This window comes from Arachis stenosperma, chromosome 3, assembly GCF_014773155.1.
Source record: "Arachis stenosperma cultivar V10309 chromosome 3, arast.V10309.gnm1.PFL2, whole genome shotgun sequence".
Taxonomy (NCBI): Eukaryota; Viridiplantae; Streptophyta; class Magnoliopsida; order Fabales; family Fabaceae; genus Arachis; species Arachis stenosperma.
Genome location: NC_080379.1, coordinates 166696363 through 166710524, shown reverse-complemented (window position 1 = coordinate 166710524; position 14162 = coordinate 166696363). Strand labels below are relative to the sequence as shown.

General features: G+C 33.8%; 2 protein-coding genes across 3 annotated transcripts; one reads left to right on the top strand and one right to left on the bottom strand.

Moving 5' to 3' along the window:
• Window positions 1-3: 3 nt before the first annotated feature.
• Window positions 4-1684, bottom strand: LOC130968315 (alternative oxidase 3, mitochondrial-like). Its single transcript, XM_057893516.1, has 4 exons — window positions 1182-1684; window positions 792-920; window positions 215-703; window positions 4-131 (listed from the first exon to the last, which is right to left on the bottom strand). The coding sequence occupies exons 1-4, from the start codon at window positions 1524-1526 to the stop codon at window positions 72-74; spliced, it is 1023 nt and encodes a 340-aa protein (XP_057749499.1). The 5' UTR covers window positions 1527-1684; the 3' UTR covers window positions 4-71.
• A 4572-nt stretch (window positions 1685-6256) lies between these two features.
• Window positions 6257-13847, top strand: LOC130966226 (calmodulin-binding transcription activator 2-like). 2 transcript variants are annotated; one of them, XM_057891012.1, is made up of 12 exons: window positions 6257-6443; window positions 7686-8002; window positions 8086-8174; window positions 8492-8534; window positions 8846-9023; window positions 9138-9257; window positions 9401-9696; window positions 9841-10374; window positions 10890-11581; window positions 11952-12537; window positions 13049-13369; window positions 13451-13847. In XM_057891012.1, exons 1-12 carry the CDS (start codon window positions 6401-6403, stop codon window positions 13550-13552), a joined length of 3321 nt encoding a protein of 1106 aa, XP_057746995.1. In that variant the 5' UTR covers window positions 6257-6400; the 3' UTR covers window positions 13553-13847. The 2 variants fall into 2 exon arrangements, with proteins under 2 accessions (XP_057746995.1, XP_057746994.1); XM_057891011.1 differs by having other exon boundaries at window positions 13448-13847.
• Window positions 13848-14162: the final 315 nt, after the last annotated feature.

Below are 14162 nucleotides of genomic sequence, written 5' to 3'. Positions count from 1 at the left end.
AAATGCACAATGGGGATACATTTTATTTAACCTTTGGATACAGAAATCGTTTATAAAGCAAAAATAATGACTCAGTGATAACCAATAGGAGCTGGAGCCTCCTTCAATTCCTTTCCTTGATGGTGAATATCCTGCATAAAGGAGAAGCGGAAAGAAATGAAAGAATGTTTGATGGAAGTGTAAGATAGAGAGTTAGTTGTTGATTGAGACTTACAGAAGCGAAGTGATTGACGTCTCTATGGTGAGCCTCATCAGCGCGAATGACAGTAATAACATCCTTGAGAGTTGCATCCTTTGGAAGCCTCCAATAATCAATGGCAATGGCAGGAGCAGGGACATTCTCAACCTTGCCACTTACAATTGCATCCAAGTGCTGTGTATAAGAGATGACAGCTTCTTCTTCCAAATAACCAACAAACCTGTGTGCGGTCTTTGGTGAGAGAAGGTAGAACACAAAGAAGGCATTGAAGAAAACTCCCTGAGCAGTAATAACAAGAAGCCTCTCGTGCCAGCTTGGTTTCACAAGCTCAACCATGGTCATGAGGTGCATCCTCTCGTTCTCTGCTTCCTCGAGCAGTGCCTTGATCCAACCGCCACTGTGTTGGAACTTCCTTAGTGACTTGAGGTGTAACAACATCCCTCCCACCATTCCTGGCACAGCTGCAATTGTTTCTAGCATCATGGCATGGCATCCATACCGCTCCTGAAATTACAATCATATACATCTCTTTAAATTCTATCTACCAAAGAATCACCAAATCAAATCAAATCAAATCATTTGTAGGACAGACCTTGAAGTACAAATCTGAGAGAACCCTGAGAAATTTGACACTCCTGAAGGCAACCTTGTCCGAAAACGTCTTTGGCACGTAATGTTTCTTCACATCTATGGACACATCTGCGCGATAAGTGTCCCATGGCTGAAAGTGGCATACATCAGTTATCACAGATTCACAGGACAAACTACGAGGCAAAAAATCAGGTACAGTTAACTTAACTTCGTATGAAATTAATAGTCAAATCTATCAAATTATTTAAGGACTATCTCGTATGAAATTAATAGTCAAATCTATCAAATTATTTAAGGACTATCAACTATAACTTCAGGTTAAGTTAACTGCACCAGATCTTCCAAAAAAAAAAATACATAACTGATCAGTGTCCTGTTGCAAGATGCTTACCATGAAACAGTTCCAAGGCCATTCGGTACCATCTTCCCTCTGAACCTTAGGCCTCGTGATCCCCCAGTAACTAGAAACAACGCCGTTCTCGTTGTTGTTGGTGGTGGTGGTGTCCTCTTTTTTCTTCTCTTCTGAGTGATGCTGATCCTTTATCTCAGGCAGGGAGGACATCTTCCGCCACCAGAAGCTTCCGCTTCCCCCGAAGGCGCTGCCACCATGGTGGTGTGTGGCCTCCACGTTCTCCAGTTGTCTGGCGATCGTCACCGTGGAGAATTGGCGGTGGTAGATCCGGCCACCGGTGAATAGAGCTCGTGCCGTTGACCTTGCTAAAACGATGTACTTCATGTTGAATTAACTAGAATCTTGATGTGTGTGAGCAGATTAGGTGGGAGTTGGCGCAATTTATACTGCAGTGTTATTGACAAGTTGCAGATATTTGTTTAGCGATGTTTGTGTTCAATTTTGAATTTGCCATTTTGAAGAGAATAGTTTCATTATTCCATGAATGAGGGAGGAAAAGTCCGAGGAAGGTCAGAGGGATCGTGACCATGTGCTTTTACAATTATTTCTATCTGGCTGCTACATTTTTTATCCGTTGGATTGGATTATTGGCCCCGGCACTGATTGGCTTCATGTAGTATGACTGCCACGATCTACAAAAGTTGGTCTGCGCTGACTGCGCTTGGGCACAACAATTTTTACTTAATCAAACAGTTTTTGTTTTAAGGACCAAACTTGTTGGTACTTATAGAGTTTTTTAATTTTGATATTAGGAGAAACAAGGAGTATAATCAGGTTATCGGAGTGTAGGAAGGTTTACAAGAATGTGATGGTTTTAATAAAAAAATTTGACGATTCGATTTGGAGTTCAATAATTGAACAGTCTAATTAAGGTACACAAATCGGACTGTTCGATTTGTGTCCCAGTCACGCGTCAAACATGCATGCACTTTAATCCTTCTTGCTTGTATACGCTCTCATCTGAATATCCCATCTCCTCCTTTCACTTTCGTTCCAACTCTCTTTGATTCTTTAACCCCACCTTCACTTTTACTCTCCATTGATATGAAATCGGACCATTAAAGAAAAAAAAAATAGACCACTAACCTTCAACAATACCAAGAAAAAAGAAAATAAAAGATGTCAATCGTCTGGAATTCCATATTACTAATTATCTTGATCATCTTAATTATGTAAGTTTTTATTTTTAAATATTTTGATTTAATTAAAATAATAGTGATAATATTAAGAATGAGTGATTTATAATAGTGATAATGTTAGAAATTAGTGTAGTAATAATTTTTAAATATTTTGATTTAATTAAAATAATAGTGATAATGTTAGAGATTAGTAGTTTATTATGGTGATAATATTAGATATTAGTGTAGTAATAATTTTTAAATATTTTAATTTAATTAAAATAATAGTGATCATTTTAGAGATTAGTAGTAATAAATTATAGTAATAATGTTAGAGATTAGTGTAGTAATAATTTATTTTAAGATTATGGATGTATGATAATAAATTAATTATTGTTATTAATAGATTGTAGTAATAATTTTTATTAAAATGTGTAGGTATGATAATAAAAGAATTAATACTAATTGCTATTAATAAATTTATTATAGTAATATTTTTTATTTAGATTATACGTGTGATAATAAATAAACTAATTAATATTAATTGTTAGTAATAAATTTATTGTAGTATTAATTTTTGTTAAGATGTAGGTACGATAATAAAATAATTATTATGAGTATAATATTGAAGATATATAAAAATTATTGAATTAATTATTTTTATTATGAGTATAATATAGATATTTAATAGAGGATTAATGATTTATTATTGTGTTATTAAAATAGAATAGAATAGTTACTTGAGATTGTTTGTTATGTTAGAAGTATAAATATTAGAATAGAATAAAATAGTTACTTAATTATTATTATTATTATTATTATTATTATTAGTGCTATATAAATAGAAAATAATTTGGAGTCTTTAACATGATGTCTGTTATTGTGTTTGCATCTTTTAAGATCAATCGAAGATCAGCACACTATTTTCAATACATGATATCTCAGATTTTTAACACTAAAGGATCAATAAAATCAGAGCAATCCTATAAAATTATTGACAATAATAAAGGCCTCCAAACAACCTATCTCACATATAATATCTCTTTGTCTCGAGTTTCAGGCTAAAAGAAAGGTACCAACCGAGGAGGGAATCCAAGAGCCAATAATAGTGGAGGGGATAGACATTCATTGCAACTCAAAAATATTCATGAACTCCTTTTTCAAGGACAAAGTCATACTAGTAACCTTGTTCGTAGGCCAAGGCTCGTGTGGATGTAAGATCTTGTAATTCCTCGAACGCCAAATCCACCAAAGACCAGAAAATAATCTAAAGGGGCGCTATTTGCTATTATGTCAGAACTAACTCATCAAATCCAGTGGTTGATCAGAGATCCCAAATCTTGCCAAACTAGCTGGGCTTTTGGATAATCAAAAATGCAATGTAAAATCGATTCCTGACCTGAAAAACATCGTGAACAGCTATCCGTGAGCGAAATACCACTCCTAAAACGAAATGCAGCAGAAGGAAGAGCCTCTCGAAGACATAGATAGGCCAATAATTTGTGCTTTTCTGGAATACGTTGACGCCAAAGTCAAAGTCAATTCCCCCTATCCTCCCAACTAAACATCTTACTAAGTCACAAATAACCACTACGAGCGTTATAAATATTTGAAGTCGCACCAGTCCAACAACAACCAACCTCCGACCCAGTTTGAACATCCGAATTGTAAGAGTTGATGTTGCTCTGTAGACTGATTAAGAGGAAAATAGATATTTTCAAGGTTTCACTGTCCAGATGACCAAAGGTTCAAGATCCGGATATTCGAATAAAAAATATTAACATAATCTATCTCATGACACAGTCGCCTCTCTCTTTTTCATTTAGAAAACTAAAAGTTCTATTCTAAATTCTCAATACACCAAATAAAACATTCCTTTAAGATATCTCGAACTCGACATATACTCTTCCAAACATAAGATCCCCTGCCTCGAGACCAACTGAAGCATTCATTCTTAGAAGAATTGTATTTCTCCGTCAACAGTTAAAGCCACAGCTTTTAGGATGGTAAAAAAGTTGTCAAGAATCAAGATAGCTTTTCAAGAAGAGAAATATTAGCACAAAAAGAATCTCTAATTTCGAGCCCCTAAATTTCTTAGGAGTGAAACCTTTTAGTTAGCTAGATTATAAACGTTTCTATAAAAAAATTTGACATTTCAGGCCTCTACCATTAGCTTGACCTTTCTATAAAAAATTTTGCATCATAAATTCTTTTTTATTAGTTACCCCTTTAGGAAAGAGAGATACCTGCATACGATAAGTAGGAATCCATAAGCAGGTTGTGTTTGTTTAATTTCATAACCAAAAAAAAAAGTGGTAAAACGCAGGTTGCATTTTATGCTGACACCATAGTAGTGAAAATTGTTTCTATCTGTCCATTTCATTGCACTACACGAAAATTTTTTTCATATGAAAAAAAGTCAACCTAATAAGGATCACTAAATTGAAAATAAAATAAAATATATAAATTCATGAAGAGAATAAAAAATTAGATTAATACCTAAATTATAATGAGTTAAATTAAAATTTGCAATTGAAAATATAAAAAAGAGAAATAATAAAATTGAAAGATATATAGAATTATAAAGAGGTATATAAAAAAATAAAAAATTTAAATTTATTTTTTTACGAAGAGAAGATAACTACTAAAAAAAGAATAGAAAAAGAAAGTTGAAAATATAAAAATGAAGAGAGGATTTAAGAGAATAAAAAATGGTGACGACTGAAATTTAATGAAAAAAGATTAAATTTGATTAAATTAGTTAATAGTCAAAATGATAAAAAGATAAAATAAATTTAAAGTTTTAAATAATTAAATTTAATTTATTTATAATAAAATTATTTAAAATTAAAAATAGAGATATATTATATAATATGTATTTTTAAAAAAAAAATTGAAATGAAAGCGTTGGCAAGTGCCCCGATTACCCCATGTAGCTCTGTCCCTGCGCATCTAATCATTAGAAGAAATTGTGAATCTCACTCATGTTTTACTCATCTAATCAACCCACCCTCTTTTAAGAATAAGTTTAACACCACATTATTAAAAGTGAGAGAAATTTTTTTTGGAGCATATATTCTCTTGTCAGAAACACTCGGCGCAGGATCCGAAAATATGCGCTTAAGGGTACCAATTGGGTATCCATCTACCCGACACGGCTCTTAGAATTATTGGCGACAGATATTCTTTAAAATAATCTACTCATCAACTTTTCATTAAACAAGGATAAAATATATCTTTTATATTTAAAATTTTGATAAAAATTTTAAAAATATTTTTAAATTTTATTTTGTTTTAATTTCGTTTTATAAATTTTTGATAATAATTTTGTAAGAATAATTTTTAATATAAGTAAATTAGTTATAATTTTCATGCATTATTATTAGATTGGTCTTAAATTTTTTAAAATTTAATTTTAAAAATATTTTTATGTAAATTAAAAATTTATAAAATAAACTTGAAACAAAATAAATTTTAAAAATATTTTTAAAATTTTTGTCAAATTTTAGAGACAAAAATATACTTTACTCATTAAATAATTACCAAAAAAATCTTTTTATTAAACAGTTTAATTAAATATATTAAATTATTTAAATAATTTCAATTACTATATATATGTTTCTGTGAATAAAAAAAGGATTTTTTATATCTTGAAAAAATATTTTTATTTTGTATTATTTATTTTATCAATTGAATATTAATTTTCATTTTAGTATTTACAATTTTATTTTATTAATATTTTTAAAATTTAAATTAAAAATAGCAGTAAATTCATAATATTTTATTAATATTTTCATTATACAAGAATACTTATCATTTGGTAAAAAAAAAAAAAAAAAGAAAAGAATACTTTTCATTTCTGAAAAAAAAAAAATGTGCGTATTTTGGGTTATAAATTTTTCTACGTCAGTGAGAGAGAAAGCAAGGTGCAGAAGAAGCTGACTGGAAAGAGCGAAAAAGCGCAGACAGACGGACACTAAGAAGAAAATCTCTTTCTTTCGCTGAAATTCATTCAAAGATACACTCTCGTTCTTATTTCTCTCACCGCGTGTGTCTCTAGCTGATTCTCGACACTTCGACATGGCGGAGCGTTCTTCCTCTTTTGGACTTGGTCCTCGATTAGGTCAGATTTCTCGTCATTGATTGATAGCATGATTGGTTTTTTTGTTGTTTTTAAATTATATCTTATATTGATATCTATTTTACGATTTGTGGAATTGTTGGATACTGTAATTTCTGTTCATTTTCTTGCCGCTTTACGCAGCTTCATGAAGTTTCGGCTATTTTGGTTTGTTGTTTTACCATTGTCCGTCACTGTAGCTTTCTGTAGAAGTTGGTGTCTTTTTGTTTCTTGAATGTGTTAGTTCAGTTGGGTTTAGTATCTTGAAAATTGAAGAAAGAAGAGAACAGGCGTCATTGATGCCATTTGTGCCACTATGTCTGGCAGTAGCAGAGGTAGGTTTCATTGAGTATCCGCCGAAGAAAGCTATTATTTTTGTGGAAGAATTGGGATAGTCTATGCTAATTGGCAGACAGGCTTCTGTAGTTCTGTGTCTCTTTTGGGGAAAAAATCTATGTTGTCTAAGAAATTCTGCTACATTGAGCATCTGATTTTCTAGCTGGCTGGGTCGTGTTGATTAAAAAAGAAAAAATTGTATAGAGCACTGCTGCTGAGGGCATTGTTAGGTTGGAATATTTGTGCCAATATAGAATCAAGAAAACAAATGAAAAGTAGAATAAAGAACAAACAAATGCACAGCAATTTATGTGGTTCACAGAAGTTTTACATGGCAAGATATAAACTCCCCTTTGAATATTTCGGAGAAAATTTCCGCTTTATTGCTTTTTATTAGTTTTCTTGATGATTAATTTCCAGCAGGCTTGCTCCTTCTTTCATTATTTTTCTGTTTTAGTGTTGAAATGGATTTTGTAGTTGAGATGTCAACTTTCAGCACTTTCACCCAAATTGTAGGCTATAGTGCTTCATCTGTTATCAGTTCCTATCCCCTAATACGAATGCATCAATAATAAATCCATGCAGATTACCATTTTTAACTCAAAGTGGCAATGATACATTTGTTGCGAAATATAGGATATGAAGCACATATTGGAATTTTAAATTAGTAGCACCGGTCCACATCATGTCTCGTACAGGTGTTTTATAGCATGAATATTGAATGTTAGATTTCTTATACATGCGAGACAATTTTTTTCTTAAAAGGAATGAAAATAAAAATAGAACCTAAATATTTTCTTACTAATGCATGTAACCTCTGTGGTTAATCGTTGCCCTTGTATGTCATTAATCTAGTATTCAAAAAGATACTTAGCTGAATGTCATATTATATCATTTATCAATTTGCAGATCTTCAGCAACTGCAGTTTGAAGCACAGCATCGGTGGTTGCGCCCTGCAGAAATATGTGAAATTCTTCGTAACTATCGTATGTTTCATATCACATCAGAACCACCAAACAGGCCACCAAGTATGGTTCTAAAATGTGTTGCTCATAAGTTTATTGCTGAATTCTCATCACATGTACTTAACACATGTGTGGTGATTGCAGGTGGTTCGCTTTTTCTTTTTGATCGGAAGGTTTTGAGATACTTCAGAAAGGATGGACATAATTGGAGAAAGAAAAAGGACGGAAAGACTGTGAAGGAAGCTCATGAGAAGTTGAAGGTTAGTAAACATACTTCTGTTTCGAGTTTGTGATTGATAAAGTTTTTGTAAGAGGGAATTTATTTATTTGCTTACAAATTTAGGTGGGAAGTGTTGATGTGTTACACTGCTACTATGCCCATGGAGAAGAAAATGAAAATTTTCAGAGGCGTAGCTATTGGATGCTTGAACCGTGAGTATGAATTATTTATTTATTATAAAATATTTTATGAGAATTGATATGTTGAAACTAAAGTACATCAATATTTCCCATGGCAGTTGCTGGCTCGGTTTTCTTTCTAAGTATTACATTGTTGCATTTGTAATTAGTCTTGAAAAGATTTGTTGATAGTGAATATAGTAATATACACTTGCACATTTAATTTCTGTTTCTGTTTCTGTTTCTTAGAAATTCTTTTAGTTTTCAAATTTCAATATAGTTCTGCTTAAGTAAATATTATTTTTCTTTAAAATCAGGTACAATGTTATGATTAATTTGTTTGCTTGCAGGGATATGATGCATATAGTATTTGTCCACTATTTGGATGTTAAGGTATTTTCTTCTTCTTGTACTTCTCCCTCCTCCTTATTTGTGTGTGGCTGAGAGAGATGCTGTTGTTATTGCTGTTGGTAATTTTGTTTTGTTTGTTATAAGTTCCCCTGCACCCCACCCCCTTTTTAACCTGCGTCAGTTTTAGGAGTAGATAATTTTTTTTTGTTAATATATCTTTACCAAAGAATCTTAAAAATAATATTTTATTGACTTAATATTATTTCTTAATTTTGTAAAGCTGGTATTGACTCGATTTTTGGATTAATTGATATTTTGTGGGTTCTTTATTATTTTAATTTCCTTTTTTTTAGGTTAACAAGACCAATATCGGTAGAAATATTGATACAGAGGAGGCTATGTCAGAATCCCAGAAGGGCAGTTCTGTGTTATCTGGCTTCCCCACAAGTTATAACAGCATGCCTTCTCGAAGTACAGATTCCATGAGTCCGACTAGCACTTTGACGTCATTATGTGAAGATGCTGATTCTGGTAATCAAGGCTTTAAATATCTTGATGTACTGTTACATTTTTTTTTTCTGCATTGGAGTTTGGTCCATGGCTCATTGTTTACCATTTAAAAGCTTTGATCAAATTTCATACCAGAGGATATTCGTCAAGCAAGTTCTGGAATGCACTCGTTTGGCAACTCTTTGGGGAGTGGTCAGGCAATGGATAGCCTTGATACTTGTTCAAATAGATCATATTTTATGCATCCCATTTCAGGTTAACTTGTCTTCCTTTCTTCAATTTGTTTTGCATGATTATCTTCTAACTTAAGTTCCGCGCCTAATGTTAATAAGAAAGTCAAAGTCTCGACTTGTAACCTTTTTTGGGAATCTCTATTGTGTATTCATAAAATATTTCAGGTGATCATGGACAATCAACAATTTCTGTAACAGACTACATTCCACATGTCCAAGGGGATAAATCTAGATTAGGTATTACTGCTTACATTGAGGACCGAAAATCACATGTCATGCCATTAAGGGACACTATCACAGAGAAATCTGTTGGATTGTATACACCTTGTTCTTCCATTTCATCCGGTTCAATGGGAAGCACCCTTGAACAAGAAAAAGCTATTCCTGAGAATCTCTTCGGATCTAAAAGTGGCCTCAATGAGGAGTCAAGGGGTTCTCAGTCTACCCAGTCAAATTGGCAGGTACTCACTCCTCCTTACATGCAATCTTCTGATAAAATTGCATTGCTGCTTGTGTTAAATTGCAGTTCTCAGGACATAGACGAGTAGTTTAGATTTTGTCAGCAATGTATAACACGTGCATATGCTACTTTAATTGTTTATCAGATTACTTTTGATGAGAATACTGGACCTTTGCCAAGATGGAGCCTAACCGAATCGTTGGGTTTGGAATTTGAATCTGATTATAGCATGGCTTTATTTGGGAGTGAAACTGATAATGCAATTCCAGAGATTTGCCCTGACTTGTTCACTTCTAATGGAGAGCTAAAAGAGCAACCTGTGCAACAGAAGTTCCCAAAGCAGTCTACAGATGCACAATCTCAGCATGCACCAAGATCCGACAGTGAATATGAACTTCCTCGGGAGGATAGTGCTGGCTATTCCTTGAATGCAAAGCATTCATTACTGGATGGAGAGGAGAACCTGAAGAAGGTTGATAGCTTCTCAAGGTGGATTACTAAAGAACTTGGAGAGGTGGATGATCTGCATCTGCAGTCTTCCCCTGGTATTTCATGGAGCACAGATGAGTGTGGGCATGTAATAGATGATACATCATTGAACCTGTCCTTATCCCAAGATCAGCTGTTCAGCATAAGTGATTTTTCACCTAAATGGGCTTATGCAGATTCCGAGATTGAGGTACTTGTTAGTTATCAACTTATCATGTTATTTAATTCTTTCAATAAGAAAGAGACCACAGAGGTGACTTTGATTTGAGATTTAGTCAGAGATATATAACTACTTTTTTAGCCAATTATTGTTGGCTCTAATAATATATTTATCTCATATGTTCTGTGCTAAAAATATGATAAGTGAAGATTTGATTGATTTTTTAAAAATCTTTTTTTGAATTTTTTTTCCAACACATTTTTTATTTGCATGTGATATCAACTGACCCTGTCTTACGCGCTTTTGTTTTTGGATGTTTTCCGTGCCATATCTCGTCCTCTGTTACTCCTTTCTTGTATTCTATGATGTATATGTTAATTTGCTGTCTTCTATAGTACTTTATTATATGTGAAGGATGGTTTTACTCTTTCCTGCCAAGAAACTACTGGTTATATTTATTCCTTTTCCTTGTTCTTTGCTTAAATATAAGTGTAAAGAAGGCACCTGTAGTTTGATTACATCCTATCCTATTCGTTATCACACAGGTGTTGATTATTGGAGCATTTTTGAAGAGTCAACTGGAGGTGGAAGCCTGTCACTGGTCCTGTATGTTTGGTGAAGTGGAGGTTCCTGCTGAGATTTTAGCCAATGGAATTATGTGCTGTCAAGCTCCACCTCATCAGGTTGGACGTGTACCTTTCTATGTGACCTGTTCCAATAGGTTTGCTTGTAGTGAAGTGAGGGAATTTGAGTTCAGAGAGGGATTTGCTAGGAATGTAGATTTTGCAGATTTTTTCTACAGTTCAACTGAAATGATGCTTCATTTGCGACTTGATGAGTTACTTTCTTTGAAATCAGTGCTATCTACTAATCAAGATTTTGAGGGTTATATGGAGACAAGAAACTTAATTTTTAAGCTCATCTCACTTAAAGAGGAAGAGGAATATTCACATAAGGAAGAGGCAACTGCAGGGTTGAGTGTATCACAACACAAATTGGAGGAGCATGTGTTTCACAGGAAGATTAAAGAGAAGCTCTACTCATGGCTTCTTCACAAGGTAACTGAAGGTGGTAAAGGGCCAAATGTATTAGACAAGGATGGTCAGGGTGTGTTACATTTAGTTGCTGCTCTTGGTTATGATTGGGCCATAACTCCAGTTATAACTGCTGGGGTTAATATCAACTTCCGTGATGTGAATGGATGGACAGCTTTACATTGGGCTGCATCCTGTGGCAGGTAAGGGATCAACATTGTTTTCTTTGTTGATTTGAGTTGATTGTGCATATGTTGCAACTACTACTTTGCGTAAACGTTTCTTTTACTACCTTGATTATTCCTTTTTGATAGAGTTCTGGAAACTGCTTGATTGGCCATAATTTTCCCCTTCATATTTAAACATCTTTTATGTTAAACATCACAAGTTCATTCACGTTTTTTTTTACTGCAACTGCTGTGGTCAATTGATCTTTCTAATCTCTATATAGACTATATACTGTTATGCTGTCAGTATTAGTAAAACTCCATAGTAGTACTTCTCAAAAGTATTGCAAAATATATGTTCATTCAGCATAACACATCTTTATGTAATTTTTTGTCCGGTGCTCAGAGAGCGAACAGTTGCTGTCCTTGTCTCCATGGGTGCAGCAGCTGGAGCATTGACAGATCCAAGTCCAGCATTTCCTTCTGGTAGAACAGCTGCTGATCTTGCTTCTAGCAATGGACATAAAGGAATCTCTGGTTTTCTTGGAGAGTCATTATTAACTAGCCACCTTGCGTCACTTACCATGGATGATCCAAGTGAAGATGGTAGGAATAAAACTTTAGGTGGGAAAGCAGTGCAGACAGCTTCGGAGCGAAGTGCAACACCTCTACTTTATGGTGATGTATCGGATACTCTCTGCCTTAAGGATTCTCTTTCTGCTGTCCGTAATGCTACACAAGCCGCTGATCGCATACATCAAGTATTTAGGATGCAGTCATTTCAGAGGAAGCAGTTAGCTCAGTGTGAAGACGATGATGAGTTTGGATTGTCAGATCAACAAGTTCTTTCCTTTATAGCTTCTAGGGCTTGCAAATCTGGACAAGGAGAGGGTTTAGTGAATGCTGCTGCAATACAAATTCAGAAAAAATTTCGTGGTTGGAAGAAGAGAAAAGAATTCCTGATCATTCGCCAAAGAGTTGTCAAAATCCAGGTTAATTGTTCTGTTCTCATTCTTGATTTGTCTTTTCATATATTCTCGAGTACACTGGATATTCTAGATGTTGGTTTCTTCTTCTTTTTTTTTTTTGGGTGCATTTAGGTGTTGGATTCAATTCGAACTATCCTATTTCTCTTTCTGTTATTTGGGATATTGGAAGTGCAACCTTTATAATTTTCAATGGAGTTCATTTGATGAGAACTCACTTGGGAATACTATATTCTTTTGCCTGTTAAAAATACTGCTACACATCTTTTCATGGGGATTACTTCTAACATCGGCATTTATATTGTTTCCAACCTCTATCCTGTAAGGAAAATTCAGGGATTTGAAAAAGATTTGTATTAGTCGCATCCTTCCAGTCATTTTATGCGTTATTTCTTTCCCGGGTGTTCTTTCTGGATTATTCACAAGTTGATTTTTTCTTTTTTCTTTTTTCTTTTTTATTTTGTGCCTCTGTACATTTGAGACATCCTGTCACTGACTTGAATTCCATGTTGTTAAGGCCCACGTAAGAGGTCACCAGGTAAGGAAGCAATACAAATTAATCTGGTCTGTTGGAATCCTAGAGAAGGTCATATTACGCTGGAGACGTAAGGGCAGAGGCTTACGTGGATTCCGACCAGATACCCTTAACATGGTCCCCAACCCACCAAGCAATCCTTCACAAGAGGATGACTATGATGTTCTCAAAGAAGGAAGGAAGCAAAGTGAAGAAAGGTTCCAAAAGGCCCTTTCAAGGGTGAAATCCATGGTCCAGTACCCGGAGGCACGTGCTCAATACCGGCGGGTGCTGAATGTAGTAGAGGACTTTCGTCAAACCAAGGTATTATATTTTCTAATATATGGATTAATGACGAAACTCTGAATATCTAGCTTAATCATAGGTTCTTTTACTATCTAGCAGGAATATACCAATTCGGAAGACACTGTTGATGGGGTGGCGGATTTGATTGATATTGATATGCTTTTGGACGATGAGAACTTCTTGCCTATAGCATATGATTGATCCTCTGCAGTGGTTACTACTACTACTGCACTTCCCAGTGTAAATACATACATGGCCAGTTGGTTTTATTTGGCATTGGAACAGCTCTAACATCTCTTGCTGTATATAGTTCTAATCAGAACTCTGCTTGGGTCCTTGGCTGTCGTGTTCTGTATCAAAATCCTTGTTGGACCCCTGGCTGAATTCAAAATAGATTGTAAAAGCTAGAATACATTCAGGTTTGATAGTTGTCACAGGTCATATACTGTAATTTAGATATGGTTTGACTTTTATATATGGTGGTTTTTACTTTTTATACGCAAGGAAATCCTAATTATAGTTGGGCGGGGACTTATACAAACACAAAGGTAGTTTAAAAATTATACTTCATTGCTGATCTTGATCTTGTTGGGTTAATACATGTTCATAAACAAATTTCTTGAGTTTAAACTATTATATTATATTATATAGTTAAATATTTAAAATATATTAAATATTTGTAACTTATTAAAAGGAATTTATATTAAAAAATTGAATATTATTTTAAACTATTAATGCTATTAACTTTTTAATTAGTAAGAATATAAATTAATAAAAGAAATTATTTTATTATTGGTTATGTAGATGAGCA